Source organism: Alnus glutinosa, chromosome 12 (assembly GCF_958979055.1).
Source record: "Alnus glutinosa chromosome 12, dhAlnGlut1.1, whole genome shotgun sequence".
Taxonomy (NCBI): Eukaryota; Viridiplantae; Streptophyta; class Magnoliopsida; order Fagales; family Betulaceae; genus Alnus; species Alnus glutinosa.
Genome location: NC_084897.1, coordinates 14,825,890 through 14,849,202, shown reverse-complemented (window position 1 = coordinate 14,849,202; position 23,313 = coordinate 14,825,890). Strand labels below are relative to the sequence as shown.

Sequence of the window (23,313 nt, the reverse complement as noted above, 5' to 3'; positions counted from 1 at the left end):
GGGTGACTCTTCTCTCGCACCTGATGTTGCATCCATTCCGCTGCCTGTTCCATTTCTCTCTGAGCCTGCCTCTGCTCCTCCAGTCTTGTCGCCACCACGCTCGCCTGCCCCACTCTAGGTTTATACGCGTCGACCGCGCCCATCAGCTCCTGCTCCTCCACCATCATCCTCACCGTCTTCAGATCCAGTGTTTCCACCTGCATCAGACTCCTTGCCCATTGCCCTACGGAAAGGTACACGTTCTTGCACTACTCACCATCCTATCAGTCAGTTTGTCTCCGCTAGTTCGTTATCTCCTTCACTATCTTGTTTTATTTCCCACCTTTCTAGTATTTCCATTCCAAAGACAGTGCATGATGCTTTATCTCACTCCGGTTGGAGGCAAGCTATGGAATTGGAAATGAGCGCCTTGCATCAAAATGGGACGTGGGAGCTTGTTCCTTTACCACCTCATAAGAAGACTGTTGGTTGCAAATGGGTCTTCACAGTTAAGTTTAATCCTAATGGTTCTGTTGACCGATTGAAAGCTCGGCTGGTTGCTAAAGGCTATACACAAACGTATGGTATTGATTATGATGAAACTTTCTCACCCATTGCCAAAATTTCTTCTGTTCGTGTTCTTATTTCTTTGGTTGCTACTCTGGATTGGCCCTTGTTTCAATTGGATGTCAAAAATGCCTTTTTGTATGGGGATTTGCATGAGGAGGTTTATATGGAGCAACCACCTGGGTTTGTTGCTCAGGGGGAGTCTCAAGGCCGTGTCTGTAAGTTGAAAAAGGCATTGTATGGTCTCAAGCAATCACCGAGGGCATGGTTTGGAAAATTCTCTGAAGCAGTATTGAAGTTTGGTCTTCAGAGATGTCAGACGGATCATTCAGTATTTCACCTACACACTAGTGCAGGCTATATATTTCTTGTGGTATATGTAGATGATATTGTTATTACAGGAGATGATTCAGAAGGCATTGCTCGTTTAAAACCGTTTCTACAGCAGCAGTTTCATACAAAGGATTTGGGCAAACTTCGATATTTCCTAGGTATTGAAGTTGCAAGATCTCGAACAGGTATCGACTTATCTCAGAGAAAGTATGCACTTGATTTATTAGAAGAGACAGGTCTCTTGGGTTCTCGACCAGTTGATGTTCCGATGGATCCAAATAAGAAATTATTGAAGGGTGAAGGTGAATTATTTGAAGATCCTGGCAGGTACCGCCGTCTAGTTGGGAAGTTGAACTATCTTACTATCACCAGGCCAGATATCTCATATGCAGTTAGTGTTGTTAGTCAGTTCTTGGAGGCTCCTCGTGTTTCACATTGGGAAGCTGTTACTCGCATTCTTCGGTATTTGAAGAGAGCCCCTGGTCTAGGAATACTATATAGACCAAATGGACATCTTAGAGTCGAAGGTTTTACTGATGCAGATTGGGCAGGTTCTCCTTCAGATAGACGGTCTACTACAGGTTATTGCACATTCTTTGGTGGTAATCTTGTCACTTGGAAGAGTAAGAAACAAACAGTAGTGGCACGATCTAGTGCTGAAGCAGAGTACAGGGCAATGGCTCATACTGCTACTGAATTGACCTGGTTACAACATTTCCTTCAAGAGATTGGGTTCTCAGCTCCTACTCCTATTCCGTTATTTTGTGATAATCAGGCTGCTTTACATATTGCATCTAACCCAGTTTTTCATGAAAGGACTAAGCATGTTGAGGTTGATTGTCATTTCATCAGAGACAAGATACTCGATGGAGATATATCTACAGCATACGTGAAGTCTGGAGACCAGTTAGCTGATGTGTTTACAAAAGCTTTGTGTCGGAACCAGTTAGAGTGTATTTGTAACAAGCTGGGTTTATATGATATATATGCTCCAGCTTGAGGGGGAGTGTTAGAATAATAATATATTAGGGTTTGAGGGTATTGTGGTCATTGTAATATTTTCCAAAGCCTATATAATAATATGTGTGAGGTAGGCTACGTATGACAATATAACGTGCCCCCTCTTTCTTTTCACAAAACCCTAATAACAGTTTCCATCTCCAACATGTTATTCTCTTAATAAGTTCGTAAGCATATTAAATTCGAAAGAGACACTTTTGTCTTTGTCAAGGACTATATTACTGATTTTCTATCGTATAGTGGTTTGGGGTAGGAAGATCTGATGAGGGGAGTTGCACTGTAAGAAGGGTGGAATGTCTCCAGAGTAGCTTGAGAGGAAATTGAGGCAATTCCTAAGAAGTGCTTAGGCGAGCTAGCAGTCAGAAAGTTTTTGACCTTAGTAAAGGGATATAATACCCGTTCTCCTTGAGGCTGTGATCTTGAGAGGTAGTACTTTTTCTGAGAATGATACTTACTCTCTACTGTACTTCTTTGACGCTACTTAGAGTTGGCATTCTATGACTGAAAGGCTTCACAAAATTGTACTAGTTGTGGGGCTCCTTACAGTGGAAGGGTGTCATATAAAGAAATAGCCATGAACTTATTCAAGCCCGGCAGTCATTCTCAACATGGGGTTTATTCCATTTATACCTGTCCTGCTTTTATATTAATACGTTTCGTGGAGAATCACTCAGAAAAATATGCGTGAACCTATTGGAAAGGTTGTGGCCGAGGTTCTATCCCAAGGTTGAGTCTTCGCTGTCCTTCATGTGATTCCACCAAATAAGGATTTTCCTCTATTTGTAATCGGTTGAAGGAGTTGCATCTACAAGGCTTTTCTTATATGTAATTGGTTGAAGGAGATGATTTTAATCAAATGAATAGCTGTGATGTTTCTTCATCAACAACGCAACAGGCTCTATAGTGCTGTTTTTTAATCCAATTAGGTCTTCTGCACCATGGTGGGGAGCTAGGGCATAATTGTGGAAGTGGCTTCTCTGATATCCTTTAGTTGTTGACATGATTTATGTAATTAGCTCTAGTGTTATTGCTGTGATAATGATTAAATACTTAAATTCACCACTTCTTATCAATTTCATTTTTTGGAAAACAAGCGGTATTTTATCATGGTATCAAAGCGCCTAGTTTTGAGATCAAACCTCGTCTCCACACTAACATCCCATTTGAAGTTAAAAATTTCAACCTTGTCTCCAATATATACACCGGGAGAGCCCACGTAGAGCAAGGCTCTTTTTTTTTTTTTTTAAAAAATTTTTTTTATTATTATTTTTTCTCGGCTAGACATGCTGCTGGTTCCCTCCTTGCCTATGTTCATGCCTAGAAGGCTGACATTTGCTAGCTAATTTATGTAGAAAGATGTAGTTATTGATGTATTCTCAGTGAAAATGATCAAATCCTTTTTTGGCCGAGTTTGTGTCGGATTGTGAATTTTTTTTTTTTGATAAGTAATAGTAATTTATTGAAAAGCGCTAAGGAGCGCAACTCTTATACACGGGAAGTATACAAGAGAGCCCCTAAAAGGGTCGAACAGAAAATAAATTTAAAAAATCTACAAAAGTAAAGACACTCAAACTATGATGTGGCGCTATCCAAGAATATAAAGTATTGAGCAACCGCTTCCGTAGCTCCACCATAGGTGTCTCTATATCTTCAAACAGACGAGCATTCCGCTCCTTGCCTATGTTCATGCCTAGAAGGCTGACATTTGCTAGCTAATTTATGTAGAAAGATGTAGTTACTGATGTATTCTCAGTGAAAATGATCAAATCCTTTTTTGGCCGAGTTTGTGTCGGATTGTGAATTTTTTTTTTTTGATAAGTAATAGCAATTTATTGAAAAGCGCTAAGGAGCGCAACCCTTATACACGGGAAGTATACAAGAGAGCCCCTAAAAGGGTCGAACAGAAAATAAATTTAAAAAATCTACAAAAGTAAAGACATTCAAACTATGATATGGCGCTATCCAAGAATATAAAGTATTGAGCAACCGCTTCCGTAGCTCCACCATAGGTGTCTCTACATCTTCAAACAGACGAGCATTCCGCTCCCTCCAAATACACCACAGCAAGCATAGAGGGGCTAACCGCCAAGCCTCTTTAGCATGACGACTCCCAATTGCCGCCCCCCAACTAATCAATAACTCCAACACCGTTCGTGGCATAACTCACTCAACCCCAAATAAAATAAGAATGTAGCTCCAAAGTGCCCGGACGACCTCGCAGTGAAGCAACAAGTGATCAATAGACTCCCCACTCTTCTTGCATAGACAACACCACTCCATTACTATTACATTCCTCTTACGCAAGTTATCATGCGTCAATATTTTTCAGTGTATGAAGTTGATTCAATATTTTTCTCTCTTTTTCCTTAGGGGTAGATGTTGGCATAGGGTTTTGAGCACCCGGGAATTAAGCTAATATCTTATGAGTTTGGTTCTATATGAATGGGGCATTCATTGATGTAGAGGACTCATCTTGGTGTGTGAATAGATTAGGTGGTATAGAAATTCAATACATAAAAGATGATTACAATTTAGAGGGAGGGGAGGGGAGGGGGGTGGTCATGTAGGCGTGTGGTATTAGTTTTCTTATTGTGTTTGCTCTTTCAATGGGGCTTTTAGTTGGTTCTTTGTTGAGTCCAAAACATTTGAGTTATCGGTAGTAGAGGGTGTCTTTGCTCTGTTTGGTTAAAAGTAGCCGTGGGTTTTCCCGTGTAGTGTTGCTGGGGAAGAAAGTGTGGCTTGGTTTTACTCCAATGTGGAGGAATCGAGGCGAAGGAATTCAAGTCGATTAGGTTGGGGAGCAAGGCTCTTATAGCCCAACGGCGTTCCAATAAGTTTGGTCACTTCTTGGTGGTGGAGGTGTATGGGGGTGGTGGTCGTCGAGGCTCCTTTGTTGTGCCGGAGGGACGAGAAGGGGGAGGGTGGAGAATTTTCACTGCGGAACTGAGCAAGGCTGTGGCTTTCTTTGATTTTGCTCTCAGCCGCCCAGTGGTGGAAGGCAGGCCACCGGCATGGGTAACTCTTCATTGGCTCCTCTGTGCAAGGAGTTTGTGTTAAGCGGCCCTTCCTTTGGGGCAATGCTAGGTGGGACGGGGAAGCCACCAAATGGCTCTACGGAGAATGGTTCAAGGTTGGGGAAGCCTCCTACAGACCCTCTGATTTCATGCGTTGCTCGAGGTGCTGAGGTCTGGTCATGTCTTTGTGGTAACCTTTGCAGCGTGTAATAAGGAAGGATCAAGTATTAAGGAAGGAGTGGCGCGTGTTAGTGGGATTCTTAATTCCTTGAGAAATCAGCTGGTGGTTTTACAAGGGGAAGTGGACCAGGCGCTGGGTTTAGTGGATGAGGGCTTGGGTTCTTTTGGGCTGAAGGATGCGGAGATTGATCGGGGAAAGGGGAATTGGTGTTGTTAACTCCTGCAGACCGTACTCCTAAAAAAATAGTTCTTTCTTTGGTTAAGAGGAATAAGGGCCCGTTAGTGATACACACGTTTTGCATGAAGCATCTTCATAAATGGGTCCAAAAGCCTTCTCCTGCTCCAGCCTTTTCGCATGAAGCCTATCTCCCGAGGCCAAGTTTTGCCATGTCATCAAAACTTTCTCCAAGTGTTGCCATGTCAGCATGCCACGCATGCACATTTACTGTACATCTCGGTCGAACAAGAGTCATAACTTAGTTGATTGAGCTCCCACTGGCAAAATGACCAAGCACACTTGTTTTTCATACTTGGTTTGTTTTCGAATCCCGTTTTGATCCAATTTTTCTAGGGTATTCCTTTACCTTATAAACAAACATTTTGGCATGTCATGTCATGCATTTTGAGAATATTTTTCCATTATTTATGTGATTGAATATTTTGGACGTTAGATATGCGTTGCTTTGGACGAAATGTAGTTAGATTTGCATATATAGAAATAGAGTAATGCTATAAACTCAACTCTCATCTTACTCGCATACAACTGGACTGATGTGGCAGTGCCCATAAACCATTGGATCAACCTCTATTAGAAAAGGAAAAAATCTAAAGGCTGATGATCACTGCCCAATCAACCCAGTTGTATGGGAGTGGGACGGAAGTTGAGTATTTAGAATTATTCATAGAGATGATTTGGTCATTGTTAAGAACATAATATTTGGTGGGAGAAACATGATCACCTTCTTCAGTTGAATATGCTTTATCTCATGCTCTTTTCGTTTTCCATAAATTGTAATGTTCAATTGAATCACATTTGGATTATTAACATACACTGTAGGGCAAGGAATTAAAGGCATCAGGGGTCATGTCATCCCAGTACAGAATCTAGGATAGGATTTTAGCAAGTGTTGGCACAAGTATAACATAGGAAAACAAAACATCACCTGTATATAGTAGTGTTTTTGGCATGTTCCCTAGCAGAAATCTAGATGGCTTTTCATCCCAGAAACTGTTTTTTTTTTTTGGTTGTATTTAAAAATGGCGATTTAGTTAAAGACTGGACATTTCTAGGCTGTTTGAGTTGTTAAATGACCTAAATTTTGGAAAAGTGTATTTTCTTTTAAAAGTTCTAAAAGCAGTATTTTTAGCGGTATATTTGTAAAATGATTTCTGAAAATTCCTTGCCTGTTGTGTCTGTGTTACTTTTAGTTTCTCTCTCCTTAGAAATTTAAGACAGTTCTTGTTATCTCTACTAAACATGTTCGTTCTCAAGTTTGGTGGTGATTGTGAGTCAGCCGCTGAGAACAGTCTCATGGATGTCAATAAAGTGATTTCAGAATGCGATTAATATCTTTTAAGCAAGCTTGCTTGCATGCTTGCGTTTGCGATATGTGCAGATGCATATGCTTGCAATATAATTAATATGATTTTTGACAACAATAACGAGACTTACCAACTAACTCAAGAAGTCATTTATATGATGTAGGTTCTGCTTGCCTCTAGAAAATTCCAATTGGTGATAATAAGAGGGTGGCTATTTGAGGAAGTCTATCTCTTAAGCCTACTTGAAGTTTAGGTTGTTTGATTCATTAAAACTCGAAGTTGAATTCTTTCTGCATTGTCTTTTTGTTCTCATGTTTTAGACTAGTCTACTTTTCCAGTTTATATGCTTGTTTGAGGACTCAGGTTCTCTGGCTATAGCTTCTCTACTAAATGCTTAGTGCTAACTTTGTTAAGACAAAAAATAATGATAAAATAATAATTCTGTTAAGTTGATGTCAAAGATTGCTGGAAGTCATTCAATTAACTGTTAACATGTGCAAATACTTGTTCAGGACATACTCATGTTGCTGAGGCGCTAAGAGTACCACTCCATATATTTTTCACAATGCCATGGACGTAAGTCTTGTTTTGTGGGTTAAGCTTGTTGCGACAGATATTCTATCAAATAATTCTTTTGATCCTGACAAAGAGTTTCAATTTATGAGTGCATTATTCGTTTTGATATTACATATTTCTCAGTGAAACATGATAAGATGATAAACATAGTAGCCAAAAAGTGTTATTCTCTGGCATGCCTTTTTTTCTCGTTAGCTTTTATATACCAACTTAATCTGGGACTATTATTATGAATTATAAATATTTGACTCATTTTTTCAGGCCTACTAGTGAATTCCCCCACCCTCTATCCCGTGTTAAGCAACAACTTGGATATAGAGTGAGTCTCTTTTAGTACTTTTCTTAATCCTTGTTGATTTTGATTTTTCTTGAACGAATACTTCAATTGGTAATTGTATATTTTATAATTTTAGCTAGACTACCTTTTGCAGCTTTCTTATCAGATTGTTGATGCATTAATTTGGCTTGGAATACGAGACATCATTAATGAGTTCAGGAAGAAAAAGCTAAAGTTAAGACCTGTTACATATCTAAAAGGATCTTATAGCTCTCCTCTTGATGTTCCCTATGGATACCTATGGAGTCCTCACCTTGTTCCCAAACCAAAAGGTGATATGTTCACATTTCCCATTATGCTTTTAGTTGACTTTATGTGATATGGGGTACTTCATTGTTGAAATTAATAAAAGATTCATAGATAAGAATGCCGTAGTTCAACTACACTAGAATTATCTCTTTCAAGTTTCTTTTCATATATAAACATCTATTGCTTTTTTTTTTTTTTTTTTTTTTTTTTTTTTTTTTGTATTGTTGTAAAATCTCTAATTGGTTGTATGAATATTGTTGATGTGACATTTGTTGAGATTTTTGAGGTTGGTTCTAATAATTTGAGATAGAGTGGACAAAGTTTAGCAAAACTTGGATTGATGTTGTGAACATAACAGACACATCCAAAGATTCTTGGTGGAAAGAAAAAATAGAGATAGAAGGAAATAATATGGAGTGAAGAGATACTTTATCTAGGACAGAAGAAAGTATCCTATTAATAAGACAACAATGTAGTTAGAAATAATATGGTGGTATGCTACGGAGAGGGAGTCTCTGTGGAGGTTGGTGGTGGAAACTAAGTATGATAGTTTGTCAGGAGGTTGGTGTTCTGAGGAGGTTGTGGGGTCTTTCAGCGTGGGAGTGTAGAAATATATAAGGTGGGGGTGGGAAGGTTTCTCTAGATTTGTTAGATATGAGGTGGAAGATGGGTAAAAGGTGAGGTTTTGGCATTATTTATGGTGTGGGGAACAACCGTTGAAGATTTCTTATCCGGATATGTTTAGTTTAGTGCGATAGGCTTTGGTACTCCGGGTTAACGTCGTGTTGGAGTGATTCTGGGCTGTTCTTGGTTCATATCATTTTGCTGTTGGAAGTTTGTGGTGGGCTCTTGTTTTTCTTCTAGATATTTCCAGAGCCATAATCTTTTCAGGTTTTTTGCAAGGATGTAGACCCTTGTCTAGACCAAGGGACGCGCGTGGGGGCACGTCTAATGTGCTCCCTCGTGGTGGCTGTTGTGCGAGATTGGAGATGGAGAGATGATTCTTCGTGGAGGCTAAAACCTTTATTTTCTCAGTGATGAAAGGTGCCTCAGTGTTGCGGGTGGAAGAAAGGAGGAGGGGCGTGGTGTTTGTGGGCTCCTGTTGTACCGCATGACTGGCTTCGACGGTGGTGAAGCTGATGCGGCTCCTTGGTGCTAAGGATTTTATCAAATCCTTTAGGGAAGGACCAAAGGTCTTTATTGTCTGCAGTGGTGGTAACAGTTCCGGTTGGTTCTTGCGGTTTACGCAGTGGGTGGCCGGAGAGGGCTCATTTTGATCCCTGAGGGTCGTGAAGAGCGAGGTTGGTGTCGTGTTGCCGCGGAATTGGTAAGGTGAAGTTGTTTTTTGGAGCCTTGGTTGGGTTTGGATCTAGTAATTCTTTATCGGCAGAGAAGAACAAGATTGCGCGAGGGTTGTCTTGGGTTCCGTTCCTACCGGTGGGCAAGGAGCCTTTGGAGAAGTTGGTGCGCTGTCGTTTATGGAGGTTCTGAGATCAGAGGCTAGCCCTTCAGGGACGATGGAGTTCCCGATGGTTCGGCTTGAGGACCCACTAGGTAAGGAACACTTTGCCATTGGTAATCCACTGGACAAGGCTTTTGACGCCAAGTAGAGCTCCTCTGTTTGAGGCAATGTTGCTTGCCTTTCTGGCGTTGCAAACGAGGGGGAGGGTAGGCTGTTAGGAAAAGGGATTCTGCCATCTCTTCTTTGGGCGTGGAAGGGTCATCTTGTGAATTTGAAGATTGAGGTGGATTGGGCTTTGCGGTTTATTCTTGAAGGGCTGGAGAAGCTTGGGTCTATCTATAAGCCCAACTGTGCTGGAGGAATAAAGGGGGTAAGAATGTAGAAAAATAGAGAATAATGCCGAAGGAGGAGAGGAAGAGAAATATTCTTATATCTTTTGATTGATAGGTTGCATAGGTTTAAATAGGAGAGAATACAAAGCTTAATATGAAACGCAATTACACTTGGAATCAAATCAAATCAAGACCAAATCATGGAAAGAAATCAGGGGGAGAATATTTCCATCTTCAACACTCCCCTGTTGAGTGCTGATGTGGGTTTTCTCCAGAGGGGTTTTCTCAAGCCGAGTTCTTCTGTAGGTTGGGGTTATCCTCCTCCAGTAGCTTTCGGTGTTTTCAGTCCGTCACTTTCTCATATTCGAGTACGGGTGGAGAGGCTTGTGCGAAAAAGAAGACAGAATTTCCAGCAAAAAAGGGTCTGTTTAGGAAGGGTTTTCTTAATCTTCCCTCGAGTGTTCCTGTCCCTCCCGTTGTGCTGCGGGAGGTCAAGAAGGTCGGGTTGGTACGACCTTCCTCTCCTTCGAGTGGCTGCTTCTCCCCTTGCTCCATTGAAAGAACTGGATTCTTCGGTTTTGATCACAACGGAGAGATTGTAGATTGGGAGAAGGAGGAAGATGACTTTTGGGGTGGATCGCCATTGGATTGGGCATTGGAAGGGGCTTTTGGAGAGGAGGCCTTGGCAATTAGGGAAGCCATGGAAGAAGATTTTCAGCGGGAGAAGATGATGGCGCGCCAAAAGTCTAAAGGAAAAAGGGAGCTACTAAATTTGCATAGCTCAATCGATTATGGTGATGCTAAAGTTCCTTCTAGGAGTAGGAAAGGCAAGGCACACATGATGTAGGTTTGTGTGCTTTGGTGGGTGAGTGGTGGGTTTTTTTGTTCTTAGTTGGTTTCTTCTGTAGTTTGTTCTGGGGTTTTTCTTCGTTTTCGAGGGGTTCGGGTTTTGTTGGTTCTATTGGGTTTTAGCGGGTTAGCTTTAGTTGTTTCTATGTATACTTCCTGTGTACTTAGGGGCGCCTTACGCTTTCTTTAATAAAGTATTCTTACCTATCAAAAAAAAATTTCTCATATTCGAGAAGTATTGATTTGGCCGGTCTTCAGAGATGGCGGTTATTGATGGACAGGATGGAGATTTTCCTACCTTTTGAGTGATTTTCCCCCTACCACCCTTTTAGTTTGTGGGCTTTCTTTGGGGATGAGGGGATAAAAGATACCCCTCGAAAGGTTAAGTGTAGTAGGGAGCTTTTGAATTTGAATTGTTCCATTAATTATGATGCGAATGGAGTATCTATCAAAAAACGTTTTGCACATTGTAAGGATGCGTGGGTAGCGGACCATATTCAGTTTGGAAATGGAAATCTACAAAGGAATATATTCTTTACTAGACCAGTACATGATTGGGAGGTGGAAGTGGTCTCTTCTTTCTTTCAGTTGTATTCTCACAGATTAAGGCAAGGAGGCGAGTATAGAATTTGTTGAATCCCTTCCAAAAGGAGAAAGTTTGAAGTGAAGTCCTTCTATCATCACCATTTTGTTGTGAAATGAATGCAAGAGGTTTGGTTAATAATGCCTTTATCAGACAAATTATTTTTTTGATAAGTAAGAAACCTTTATTTTTTTTGTAAGGAGTGATGTGCAGGATGGGAATTCTCTCTCTCTCTGCTCTCATGAGTAGCGCGTGAGAAGCTGGGGAGGCGCGTGAGGAGTGTAGTGTAGGAGTTTTATTCAGATTTTACCATGGGTTATGTCGGATTTTTCTACGTTAAGGCGAAATCCTTCGAGATTCGATCTGAGTTTAGTGTTGGGGATGGCATAAGGTTAGCAGAGAGGAGTAAAGGTCTCTTCAGGGCAGTGTTCTTGAATAAGTTAAGTTTAGGATGGTTTAGGAGATCAATGGAGGAATTGAGGCAGGGCGGGGAGATACGAGACTTTTGCAGGACTTTCCGGGTGGGTTCTATGGTGCATATCCTGCAACGGAGAGGAAATGCTCATGGAAGATTTTTGGAGCTGTCAGAATATGGCTATGGTGGTCGATGGACGTGCGTGATTTTACCAGAGGGACGAGAAGGTAGCGGCTGGGCCAATTGTCTTGCACAATTGAGGAAGTTAGAGAAATATTTTGAGAAGAAAGCTGCTTGGGGGAAAATAGGTGGAAAGTTACCAATTGCCCCGACGAGGGTGACGAAGCCGGCGATCCATGACGGCCGAACGTTTGCGGCGGTGCTGGTAGGGCAAGGCAGTGAGCTGGAAAACGGAGAATCAAGCAAGGGCACTTTGGGAACTTCCAGAGAGCAACCCATGTCGATTTTGGCAAGAACGGAAAAGAAGGCGACGGATATGGCGGGAGGAGATCGCATGGAGATTGCTGGAGCGCAATACATGTTAAACGGCTCTGTGGAGAGGCAACTACAGCTGGCAAATTTTAAACAAATGCTGGTCTCTATTCGAGAAGAAGCTTCTAGATGGCTGGGTTTACTCGAATTGGGCCTGTTGAGGGATGAGGCCAAGCCTACCGAAAGCCCAAGACAAGGTCAAACAGACAACGAGGTGGGTTCGGAAGGATTGGGCCTTAAGAAGCAGGTTCAGAATGTGATCAAGGCTAAAGGAAAAGAAATAATCCACCAGGAGAACTTTGGAAGTTTGGTGATAACTTATAGTCGACGGATTCAGCCCAGGCAGATGGTCCAGACTGGAGTGACGGCTGAGACGTTGGCTGAAACTGTCAAGCAAGGTCAAAAGACGCCGATGACGACGCTGGAGGTGGTTCCCGAACCAAAGCTTACCGGTACCGAGTCAGAAATGTTGTGGAATAGCGTTGTGCGACTGGTGAAGATAATGGAGAAAAACGGGGCTGAATTAGAGGGTATCGATGGTGTCACTGGGGGTTTGGGGAAGGCCAGAGAGGAGATAATACTGCATGAGAACCATGATTCCTTATGTACAAGTCCTGGAGTGGTGGAAATAGAGAAGTTGGAGGAGCAGATTCACGATGGAGGTGAGACTGGCGTTGCGGGTAAGCACTAGCTGGTTTCTGTTTTGAGTGTTGGTGTAGGAGAGGATAGGTATGCGGGTGATCAGGAGAGTGAGAGTCCGAGGAAGGCAGAAATTGATTTTGGTTTGGGAGAGATAGAATCCCCGAGCAAGGGATTAAAAGTGCAGGGAATTAGTGGGGAAGTGGCTGAATTAGGGTGTGAAAATGAATTACGGGGGGAGGGTGAGGGAGATAATATTTTAGCTTTGGTGACCCGGGAAGATGATGTTATTGGGGGAAGTGAGATGCTGGATATACATCCGTTGGCAGTTTTGGAGGAACAACTAGGAGATGACCCTATGTCCACAGAATGGGTGATTGAGAGAGTTAGAGATTTTTGTAAAGTTGTAGGAATGTCTTGTCCAGGCTTTGAAGATAAGTTGATGGATTTGTTCAATGATATTGAAGCACATCGGTATTCCGATAGGGTGAGGCACGACAATAATTTGAGGGCTAAATTTGGGAATCGTGGACAACGTGAAGTGAAGAGGTTAGAATGTTCGGTGAATTATGATGGGAAAGGAGGTCAATTGTCTAGGTTGACTAGGAAGGGGAGGGTTGGCAATTGTTAATGTTGAAACCAAAGATAATTTCATGGAATGTACGAGGCATGAATGAGCTTGAGAAAAGAACGAAGATTAGGGGGTTGTTGAGGGAATGGAGGGCAGATATTGTGTGCTTACAAGAGACAAAAATGGAGGTAATTAGTAGGGAGGTGGTCTATAGTGTTTGGGGTTGTGTTTATGTGGATTGGGTGTATTTGGGTTTTAGAGGGGCTTCAGGAGGCATCTTGTTAATGTGGGATAGAAGAGTAGTCGAGAAGATTGAAGAGTATGTGGGGAGGTATGTGGTAGCTTGTGCATTTTGTAGTGTGTCAGTAAATTTTGATTGGGGTTTTTGCGGGTGTTTATGGACCTAATGATGATGGTGATAGGAGAGGGCTTTGGGAGGAATTGACAGGTTTGAGGAATATTTGAGAGATGCCTTGGTGTATGGGGGGTATTTTAACATCGTTCGGTCTCCGAGCGAAAGAGGAGGGGAAGTGAGATCATCTCAGGCTATGATTGAGTTTTCTGAATTTATTTTTGAACAGGGTCTCGTCGATATTCCTTTGGTTGGGGGGAGATCCACCTGGTCAAATTGCCGCTCTTGGTCCAGAATTGATCGATTTTTGCTAGCTACAGAATGGGAGGAATATTTTCCAGATGTGTTGCAAAGACGTCTACCTCGTATTCTTTTGGATCATTATCCTCTGCTTTTGGATTGTAGAGACGAGAGACGTGGTAGGGGGTCATTTAAATTTGAAAATATGTGGTTGCAAGAGGAAGGATTTGAGGAGCAGGTGAAGAGATGGTGGGGATCTTATATGTATGAAGGTATGCCTAGCTTTGTGTATGCTAGTAAGTTAAAAGCATTGAAAACTGATCTTAAACAATGGAATGAGGAGGTGTTTGGGAATGTAGGGGTTCATAAAAATAAATTGGAAAAGGGTCTGTGTGAGCTGGATTTGATCGCAGAGGATAGGCCGTTATCGGATGAAGAAAAGTTCAAGAGAGAAGAGTTTTCTAGAAACTTAGAGCGGCATGTTCTTCTTGAAGAAGTGAGTTGGAGACAGAAATCTAGGGCATTGTGGTTAAAAGAGGGTGACAGTAATACCAAATTCTTCCACCGACTGGCTAACTTTCATAGAAGACATAATACGATTGAGGCTCTAGTGGTGGATGGACAATTGACTGATGATAGGACAGTCATCCAAGATCATATTGTGGAGTTCTACAAAAAGCTGTACAGTGAGCAATTCAGTGGAGACCAAGGGCAGATGATTTATCTTTTCTTTCCATTGATGAAGAGGATAGAACATGGATGGAACGTGAGTTTGAGGAAGATGAAATTTGGGCGGTAATTCAGAATTTCAAAGGCGATAAGGCTCCTGGGCCTGATGGTTTTACTATGGCATTTTTTCAGAAGTGTTGGGAGATCTTGAAGACTCATATTATTGCGGTGTTAAAGGAGTTTCAAACCAGTGGAAAGTTCGAAAAGAGCCTTAACACTACCTTTGTGTCGCTGATTCCAAAGAAAGCTGGAGCGGTGGATATCAAGGATTTTCGACCTATCAGTTTAATAGGTGGAATGTACAAAATCATCTCGAAGGTCCTGGCAAATAGGTTGAAGTCGGTGATAGGGGAAGGTTGTTTCCCATTCTTAGACTGCTTTTATCAAGGGGAGGCAAATATTGGATTCTGTTTTGGTGCCAAATGAATGCGTGGATAGCAGGATTCGATCTGGAACTCCGGGCATTATTTGTAAATTGGATTTGGAGAAGGCGTATGATCATGTAAGTTGGAAGTTTCTGCTTTATGTCTTGAAGAGATGCGGTTTTGGGGAGAGATGGTGTGGCTGGATTGCTCATTGTATTTCTACTGTTTGTTTGTCCATAAATATCAATGGGTCGCCTTCAGGGTTTTTTCGTAGTTCACGGGGTCTTAGAGAAGGGGATCCTTTGTCTCCGCTTTTGTTTGTGTTGGTGATGGAGGCTTTCAGTCGGATGATATATGCGACGGTGGATAGTGGGTGCCTATCGGGGTTCTCAGTGGGATCAAGTACGCAAGATGCTATGATGGTATCCCATCTTTTATTTGCAGATGATACGTTGATCTTTTGTGATCCTATTACTGACCAAATCCGAGATTTGAGGTGTTTGCTGCTTTGTTTTGAAGCAGCTTCGAGCTTGAGAATTAATTTGTCTAAATCTGAGATGGTTCCTGTAGGTGAGGTAGGGGATGTGGAGGAGTTGGCTAGTATTCTTGGGTGTGGTGTGGCCTCACTTCCGTTAAAGTATTTGGGTATGCTATTGGGTGCTAAGTATAAAGACGCTCATATGTGGAATAGCGTTATTGAGAAGATGGAAGCGAGATTAGCGGGGTGGAAGAGGTTGTATTTATCTAAGGGTGGGAGGTTAACTTTGATTAATAGTACTCTTTCAAGTTTACCTACATATTTTTTTGTCTCTCTTCCCTATTCCAGTGGGAGCGGTAAATCGTTTGGAAAAACTTCAGAGAGACTTCCTTTGGGGTGGTATTGGAGATGAATTTAAATTTCATTTGGTTAATTGGCATACGATTTGTTCTTCAAAGGTTTCGGGGGGACTGGGAGTGAGAAATATGGTTATGTTCAATAAAGCTTTGATGGGTAAATGGTTATGGAGATATGCTTTGGAGAGGGATGCTTTGTGGAGAAATGTGGTGGATTCCAAATATGGAAGTATGGGGGGTGGTTGGTGCTCTAAGGAGGTTGGGGGTTCTTTTGGGTTCGGAGTTTGGAAGAGTATTAGAAGGGGATGGGATGCTTTTGCAGCTCATGTGAGATATGAGATCGAGAATAGTTCGAAAGTTCTATTTTGGCATGATGTGTGGTGTGGGGAGATTCCTTTGAAGATTGACAAAATGGCACAATTCTGTGGAATATTTTGTTTTCTCGCCCAGTTCATGATTGGGAGGTGGAAGGGGTTAGTAGATTGTTTGAGATGTTGTATACTCTTAAAGTTAGAAGTGAGGGAGAGGATAAAATGTGTTGCATTCCAGCGCGAAAGAAATCTTTTCAGGTAAAGTCTTACTATAAGGTTTTATCTAGTTCTATTCAGTATTCTTTTCCGTGGAAAAGTATTTGGAAAGTTAAGGTCCCCCCGAGAGTAGCATTCTTTGTGTGGACGGCAACTTTAGGAAAAATCTTAACTTTGGATAATTTACGAAAGAGAAACATTATTGTGATGGACTGGTGCTATATGTGTAAGAATTCTGGAGAGTATTGACCATTTGTTTCTGCATTGTATGGTTGCTATAAAATTGTGGAGGACAATTATGCAAATGTTTGGGGTGGAGTGGGTAATGCAGCGATCGGTGAAAGATATGTTGGGAGTTGGAGGGGGCAAAAGGGTAATCGGACTTTGATACCGATTTGGCGCATGGCTCTATTATGTTTGATGTGGTGTGTATGGAGGGAACGAAATGCACGTTGTTTTGAAGATTGTGAGACTGATTTGATGAACTTGAAGAAAATGATGCTACAAACGTTGTTTATGTGGAGAGAGAAAATTCAGTTTATGCATGAGTGTTCTTATTTTGAATTCATAGATAGGTGCTTTTTTTTTTTTTGAATTAAGGGCCTCATGTATACGTCCTGTGTACTATGGGTTGCGCCCCTTTGCGCTTTTTCAATATAATTTACTTATAAAAAAAAAAGAAAGCGTAAGGCACCTTTAAGCACACAGGAAGTATACACTGGAACAACCAAAGCTAACCTGCAAAAACCCACAACACCAAGGCCCTAGAAAACGAAAAAACCAAAAACCAACTACAAAAGGGCCCAACTAAGAACAAGACTACCCACAACCCGCCAAGGCACAACAAACCTACAACATGTGTGCCTTGCCTTTCCTACGACTAGAGGGATTTTTTGGGTTGCTGTAATTGATGGAGCTATGTAAATTCAGAAGCTCCATTTTTCCTTTAGACTTTTGGCGCGCAATCAACTGGAATTCCTCTTCCATGGTATCCCGAATAGCCATGGCCTCCTGCCCAAAATCCCCATCCATCACCCAATCTAAGGTCAATCCATCCCAATAATCATCTTCTTCCTCCTCCCACACCACAATCTCCTCGTTATGATCAAAATCGACTGGCTAATTCCGGGATTGGGAGAAACCATTTAAGCAACCACTCGGAGGGGAGGAAGGACCTACCACCCCGCTATAGTTGATCTCTTGAATCGACGCGTGAGGGACTGAAACTCTCGGGGGAAGGTTGAGAAACCCCTTCCTAAAAAGGCCTTGATTCACTGGCGTCTCTAACTTCTTCATTGCAAGAAGCTTTGCCACCTTCTTCGTTGGCGGCTCTGCAACTGTAACCCTCTTATCAGCGTAGCCTACAGACATCTTCGCGGCTTCCAGGGAATCAGAAAGTAGCACATCATTCACAGATTGCCATTGCCTCAGTTTTCTCGCCCTCCTGTAGTAACACTGAAGAGGCTTAGAAACCATCATGGGGAGGGGAGAACGCAGCTTCTCTCCCAAAACAGCTGCTCCAGAGAGATGGAGGGGTAGAATAGGGTTTAGGAATCTGAAGCGTCCCCAATGGAGTGAACTTAAAGACAAGAGCTGAAGGAGTAGGATCCGCCGAAAAACCTAGATCCGATGCCGGCGAAGGGGGGAAACCGAATACTTTAGAGGCTGGAGTCCGGCTAGAATACACCGGAAACACCTGGGAACTGCTCGATTCACCCCCGGAAGAAGACAAAAATGGATCCATCCCTATAATTGCCACCAATGAGGGCTCCAACCTAAAAGAATCCCCAACAAAAACTGACGGAGCTGGACTCGCGTCCTCTGTGGCTCCCAACGCTATAACCTCCAAACCCCCAGGAGGGAAGCTGATACAGAACCAACCCAGAAGACACCTCTGGTGTTGTCTCCGGCAGGGATGGCGGCGGACAGGAAACTTTAGGTTTCCGCATGAGTCGGGCCACGTGGAAACCTAAGGGTTTTCGAGTCAACCTCGACCCGGCAAACCAGCCCAGAAATCTCCTTACAACCTGACCCAATGCCAAATAAAAACCGGGACCCAACTTACGCCACGTCCGCAGTCTCGAATTTTCAAAATTCAAATTCGAACGAGAGTACTTACCCTGCGGACGAACATGCTGGTCTTTGTCCAGCAGATCAAGCGGATGAGACTCCAACGAGAAGCAATCCACCGCCAATCTTGGATCAGCCTTTGCATGCCAAACCACTGGAAGAAGATCAAACTCACAAGGATTTGCCAACGAAGCCCTTAACTAGGAACGGCCACCACCCACGATGGGCAACGCCTTCGCAACAATGGTTGAATCTGACCTCAACACCTCCGCAAAAGAAGGCCCCGTCCACTTTGGAGCCAAGCCCAGAGTCAGCCGAACACCCTTCACAAACTTCTTCTCTGATGTAGATGACGAACTGAGCCCGCAACCCACCGAGATTGAGAGAAAATCTACAACCTTTCTTAGCTTGTCGGAGAATTTAAGCCATCCCCACCCTCCATGGCCCTCGGGGATAAGAATGGACCCTTTCCGACCCCCCAACCCGAACGTTGTCGCCTCTAAGAAGCGCCTAGCTTTATTCCCACCTCTTCGAGCAATCAAAACTTTCGATCCTTCTCTGAATGACTTAACAAAATCTTGCTCTTCCGGGAAACCCAACAACACTTCCAACGTCGATGCAAGCCACTCGGAGCTCTGAGAATTCAAAATGATCACACCTTGAAATTTTTTCCTCTTCTCCTCCACCCTCAGCATTGACGCCCCACCCATAACCGAGAAGGTAAAAGACTTCGACTCCACTATGAAATTCTTATCCATCTCACGACACATCCGGAACTAAGACGACCAACCCAAAAAACTACATTGCCGGAAAAAGAACCACCCAACAAATTAGAGGACCGAAAAAAGAAACTTGAGAACCAAGCGAGAGGCTAAGAAAGATAGAGGATGCGAGAGGACGGAAAAGAAAACGATCCCCTAGCTTCGCGCTCTCACGCGCCGTCACTAGGGTTGAGAGTAGAGAGGAATTTTTCAACGTTTGCTTTCCTCTCACGCGCTCTCACTAGGATGTGGCTCTTTTCTGGATTTGCCTTTATCAGGAAAATAAATAGCAAAGGAACTAGATGCATAGTTTTTAGCATTGTCAGAAATGCAAAACATGATTTTTTTTTTTTTAATCCAAACCGAGTCTTAATTTCACTATAGAAAATCTGAAATATAGAGAATAATCATGTCATACGAGAGCTTGGGTATAATGATGTTAGATCGTGCTTTCATCAAGAAGATCTATGTCATTCCTCTTATGGGCTAAAATTAAGCGTACTTATTTCTTGGTATAGCATCATTCCATGATCAAGAGCTTGGGCGAGGATTTACGATAGTCCAGATGATTAATAGATATCCTCCTTTGATGAGACCTGATGGGCTTAACCATAGGGTTATCCATATAGATCCAAACAATATTTCACTAAATGATTATTGAGCTAAGTTTGTCAACTGTTTTTTTTTTTTTTTTAAATTTTTTATTTATTTATGAATAATAAATTTTATTGAAGAAAAAGAAAATTCCTCGTACACGAAGAGTATACAAGAAAACAAGAGCACCAAGAACTAGCTGCTGTTACAATCTAGAAAACAAATCAGATCTACCAAATTCCTTGAAGAGAAGTTAGGAACATGAGTAAGGGCCCAATCTAGAAGAGATCTCAGGAAGGAGGATTTAAGAAGTAGCACATTGGACTCACTATCCTCAAAAAGCCGATGGTTCATTTCTCTCAAAATGCTCCACATTAAGAGGGCGAGAATAACTTGCTAAATAGCTTCTCTAGGATGTTCATGCCCAAGGAATTTCTAACAATGGAGAAGTTGAGGCACGTTACTAGGTGTGACTCAAGAGACCCTAAAGCTGTTAAGCACTAAGTGCCAAATATCCACAGAGAACTCACAATGGAGGAGAAGATGATTAATAGTTTCCTCTTCTTTCTTGCACACGTGGAGAAATTTGCTCGTTAGCCCTTTTTTGGCTTTGGGCCGGGTTTTTGGGAAAAGGTTGGGGCGGTCTTCTGGGTCTAGGAAGGGCCTTTTTCGCAAAGACCTTCGCTTGGGTCGGTTTCTTCCGAGACCTAAACCTAAAGTTTTGCAGCAGCCGAAAGTTCTTGTGGGTGCAATTCTGACGGCCGTTCGTGGGAGTCTTCTTCGGCCAGAGATATCGTCGGCGGCAGATTATGGGGTGGGTCAGGAGGTGTCAAGCTCTGGGGGTGGGTCGTTTCCGGCGGTCGTACCCGTCATGCCTCCCTCCCCTTTCATTTTCCCCCCTTTGCCGACTCTGGATTTGCTGCCTCCGGCGTCCATGGAAGTCGCTCCGGCTTCGGTTAGGTCTAAAGTGGATTCTGTGTTCGCCTCTCTTTCAGTCGGGGCTGGTGCTAGGTTGGCCGCTTTTCCTTCTCCATCAGGGGCGGCTGTGTTGGGAGAGAAGATCCGTTGTTCTCTTCCTGTGTTGCAGCCTTCTAAGCCCTTCCAGAGATACTATAGAAAGGCTAGAGAACTCAGGGTTGGCCTTTCTGTGAAATGGAACGAGGTGTTGTTAGCTGATTCACTGGTAGCTTCGAAGACGGCTGTCTGTAAGGGTTCAGTTACAGCGCCTCTAGTGAAGAAGTCTGCGGGTTCGGCGAAGAAAAGCTTCCTTCGGAAGGGGTTCCTCAACCCTCCGCCTCGGGAGTTTAAGGATGTTGGAGTGGAAAGACTTCCATCCCCCTCAAGTTGTCCTCCACCCGTAGAGGGTAATGGCTTTTCCCAATCTCGGAATTGGCCTGTTGGGTTTGATCAAAATGGGGAAATTGTTGTTTGGGAGAAGGACAATGATTTTTGGGAGGGGTTGCCTTTGGACTGGGAGATGGATGGTTTTCAAGATGAGGAGTCTTTGGCTATCTTGGATGCCTTGAAAGAAGAGATCCATCGGGACAAGATGATTGCTCGCCAGGAGACAAAAGGCAAGAGGGAGCTCTTGAATTTGAAGAGCTCCATCAATTATGGCGATGCTAGCACTTCCTCCGAGCGTTGGAAAGGAAAAGTTCTCATGTTGTAGGGGATTTTAGTTTGGGGGCTTTCGGGGCAGGTTTGGGTGCTTGGTAGGGGTTGTTATTGTATTTGGGGAGCTTCTTATGTTTCTTGGGTGTTTGTTGGGGGCTTACCTTTTTTGTGGGTTCTTTTGAGTTTCTTGTGGTTTTGGGGTGCTTTTTTTGCTTCTTGGGTGTTTGTTGGGGGCTTATCTTTGTTTATTTGGGTTTTTGGGGCTTTTCTTTGTCTTTTGGCTTTCCTTTGTTTTTGTGGGCTAGCTGGGTTGTTTCTCTGTATACTTCCTGTGTACTTAAGGCGCTTTACGCTTTTTTTTAATAAAATCTTCTTACTTATCAAAAAAAAAAAAGGCAACATCGATTAATCAGCTGAAATCCCCGCCTTCTAAGATTGTCCATCATGAGGATTCTACCCAAAGCTGTGGCCCATAAGAAGAAAGCAATACATGGAGGGGCCTTCACCTTCCAAATGCTTTTCCAGGGGAATGAACTAGGCTCTTCACTGCTAGGTGAAGTTAACATACTGCAGTAGCTTTTTATTGCAAAACCATGCCGGCTCGAAGGGGTCCACACCATGATATTCATAGCTCTCAGAAGTGGATTCATAGAGTATAAAAGAGAGAAAAAAGAATCCAGAGATTCATTTTCCCAATTATGAACATCTCGTATGAAATTAAGATTCCAAAGGGTGTGTGGACTAAAGCGATCCATGTACTCTGAAACCAAAGCCTCCTTATTACAAGCTAAGGAAAAGAATTCAGGAAAAGAACAATTTAGAGCACTTTCACCACACCAAATATCAGCTAGTTCTCTGCATTATAAGGTTTATTAGAACAATTATCTAAATATGGTAATAAATGCATGACAAAAATGGAATCAAATTTAAAACTTCATTGAATGCGGAAACAATTGGTCAAAAGTTCTAAAATAATATCAAGATGATAATAATAATTATAAATTTTCCTCATTCGCTACAACTCTTATTTAACATAATGAAATGAGTTTCATGGCCATGCTCTCTACTGGTCTCCTCACCCCACATCCTAGCTTTCTATTCCTTGCTTATAACCTGAAAAACAAAACATAAAAACATGATGACGAAAAAAGGCCTAGTAAGAGAAATCCCCAACAATAAAATGGTCGAGTCAAATTTATTTTCTTTAAGACAGTATCGTTAAAACTCTTTCTTCTTTAAAATCACACGGAAGCACATATTTATCACATCTCAACATTTATATAGGAATTCAAATTTATTTTCTTTAAAAAAAATCCATTTCGAGTAAAACCAAGTTAAAGCACATTCTCTTTTCTTAGGACATATAAATATTTATTTATAACTAACATTCTCATAGTAAGGCCCATGTATACTGTTTTTTTTTTTTTTTGATAAGTAAAATATATTCAAAAAGCGCAAAGGGGCGCAACCCATTGTACACATGACGTATACATGAAGCCCTTAATTCAAAGAAAAAAGAGAGCACCTATCTATAAATTCAAAATAAGAACACTCATGCATAAACTGAATTTTCTCTCCACATAAACAATGTTTGTAGCATAATTTTCTTCAAGTTCATCAAATCAGTCTCACAATCTTCAAAACAGCGTGCATTTCGTTCCCTCCATACACACCACATCAAACACAATGGAGCCATGAGCCAAATCGGTATCAACGTCCGATTACCCTTTTGCCCCCTCCAACTCCCCAACATATCTTTCACCGATCGCGGCATTACCCACGCCACCCCAAACATTTGCAGAATCGTCTTCCACAATTCTATAGCAACCATACAATGTAGAAACAAATGGTCAATAGACTCTCCAGAAATCTTACACATATAGCACCACTCCATCACAATAATGTTTCTCTTTCGTAAATTATCCTAAGTTAGGATTTTCCCTAAAGTTGCCGTCCACACAAAGAATGCTACTCTCGGGGTGACCTTAACTTTCCAAATACTTTTCCACGGAAAAGAAGATTGAATAGGACTAGATAAAACCTTATAGTAAGACTTCACCCGAAAAGATTTCTTTTGCGCTGGAATC

General features: G+C 42.2%; 1 protein-coding gene across 2 annotated transcripts in view; it reads left to right on the top strand.

Moving 5' to 3' along the window:
• The window catches only part of LOC133851517 (sterol 3-beta-glucosyltransferase UGT80A2-like), a 74,244-nt gene that overhangs the window by 18,538 nt on the left and 32,393 nt on the right, over positions 1–23,313 (top strand). For both annotated transcript variants that reach the window (XM_062287963.1, XM_062287961.1), the window contains exons 6-8: positions 7,148–7,211; positions 7,473–7,530; positions 7,643–7,820. In XM_062287963.1, the coding sequence (XP_062143947.1) occupies positions 7,148–7,211; positions 7,473–7,530; positions 7,643–7,820 (300 nt within the window). The remainder of the gene's footprint in view (positions 1–7,147; positions 7,212–7,472; positions 7,531–7,642; positions 7,821–23,313) is intronic.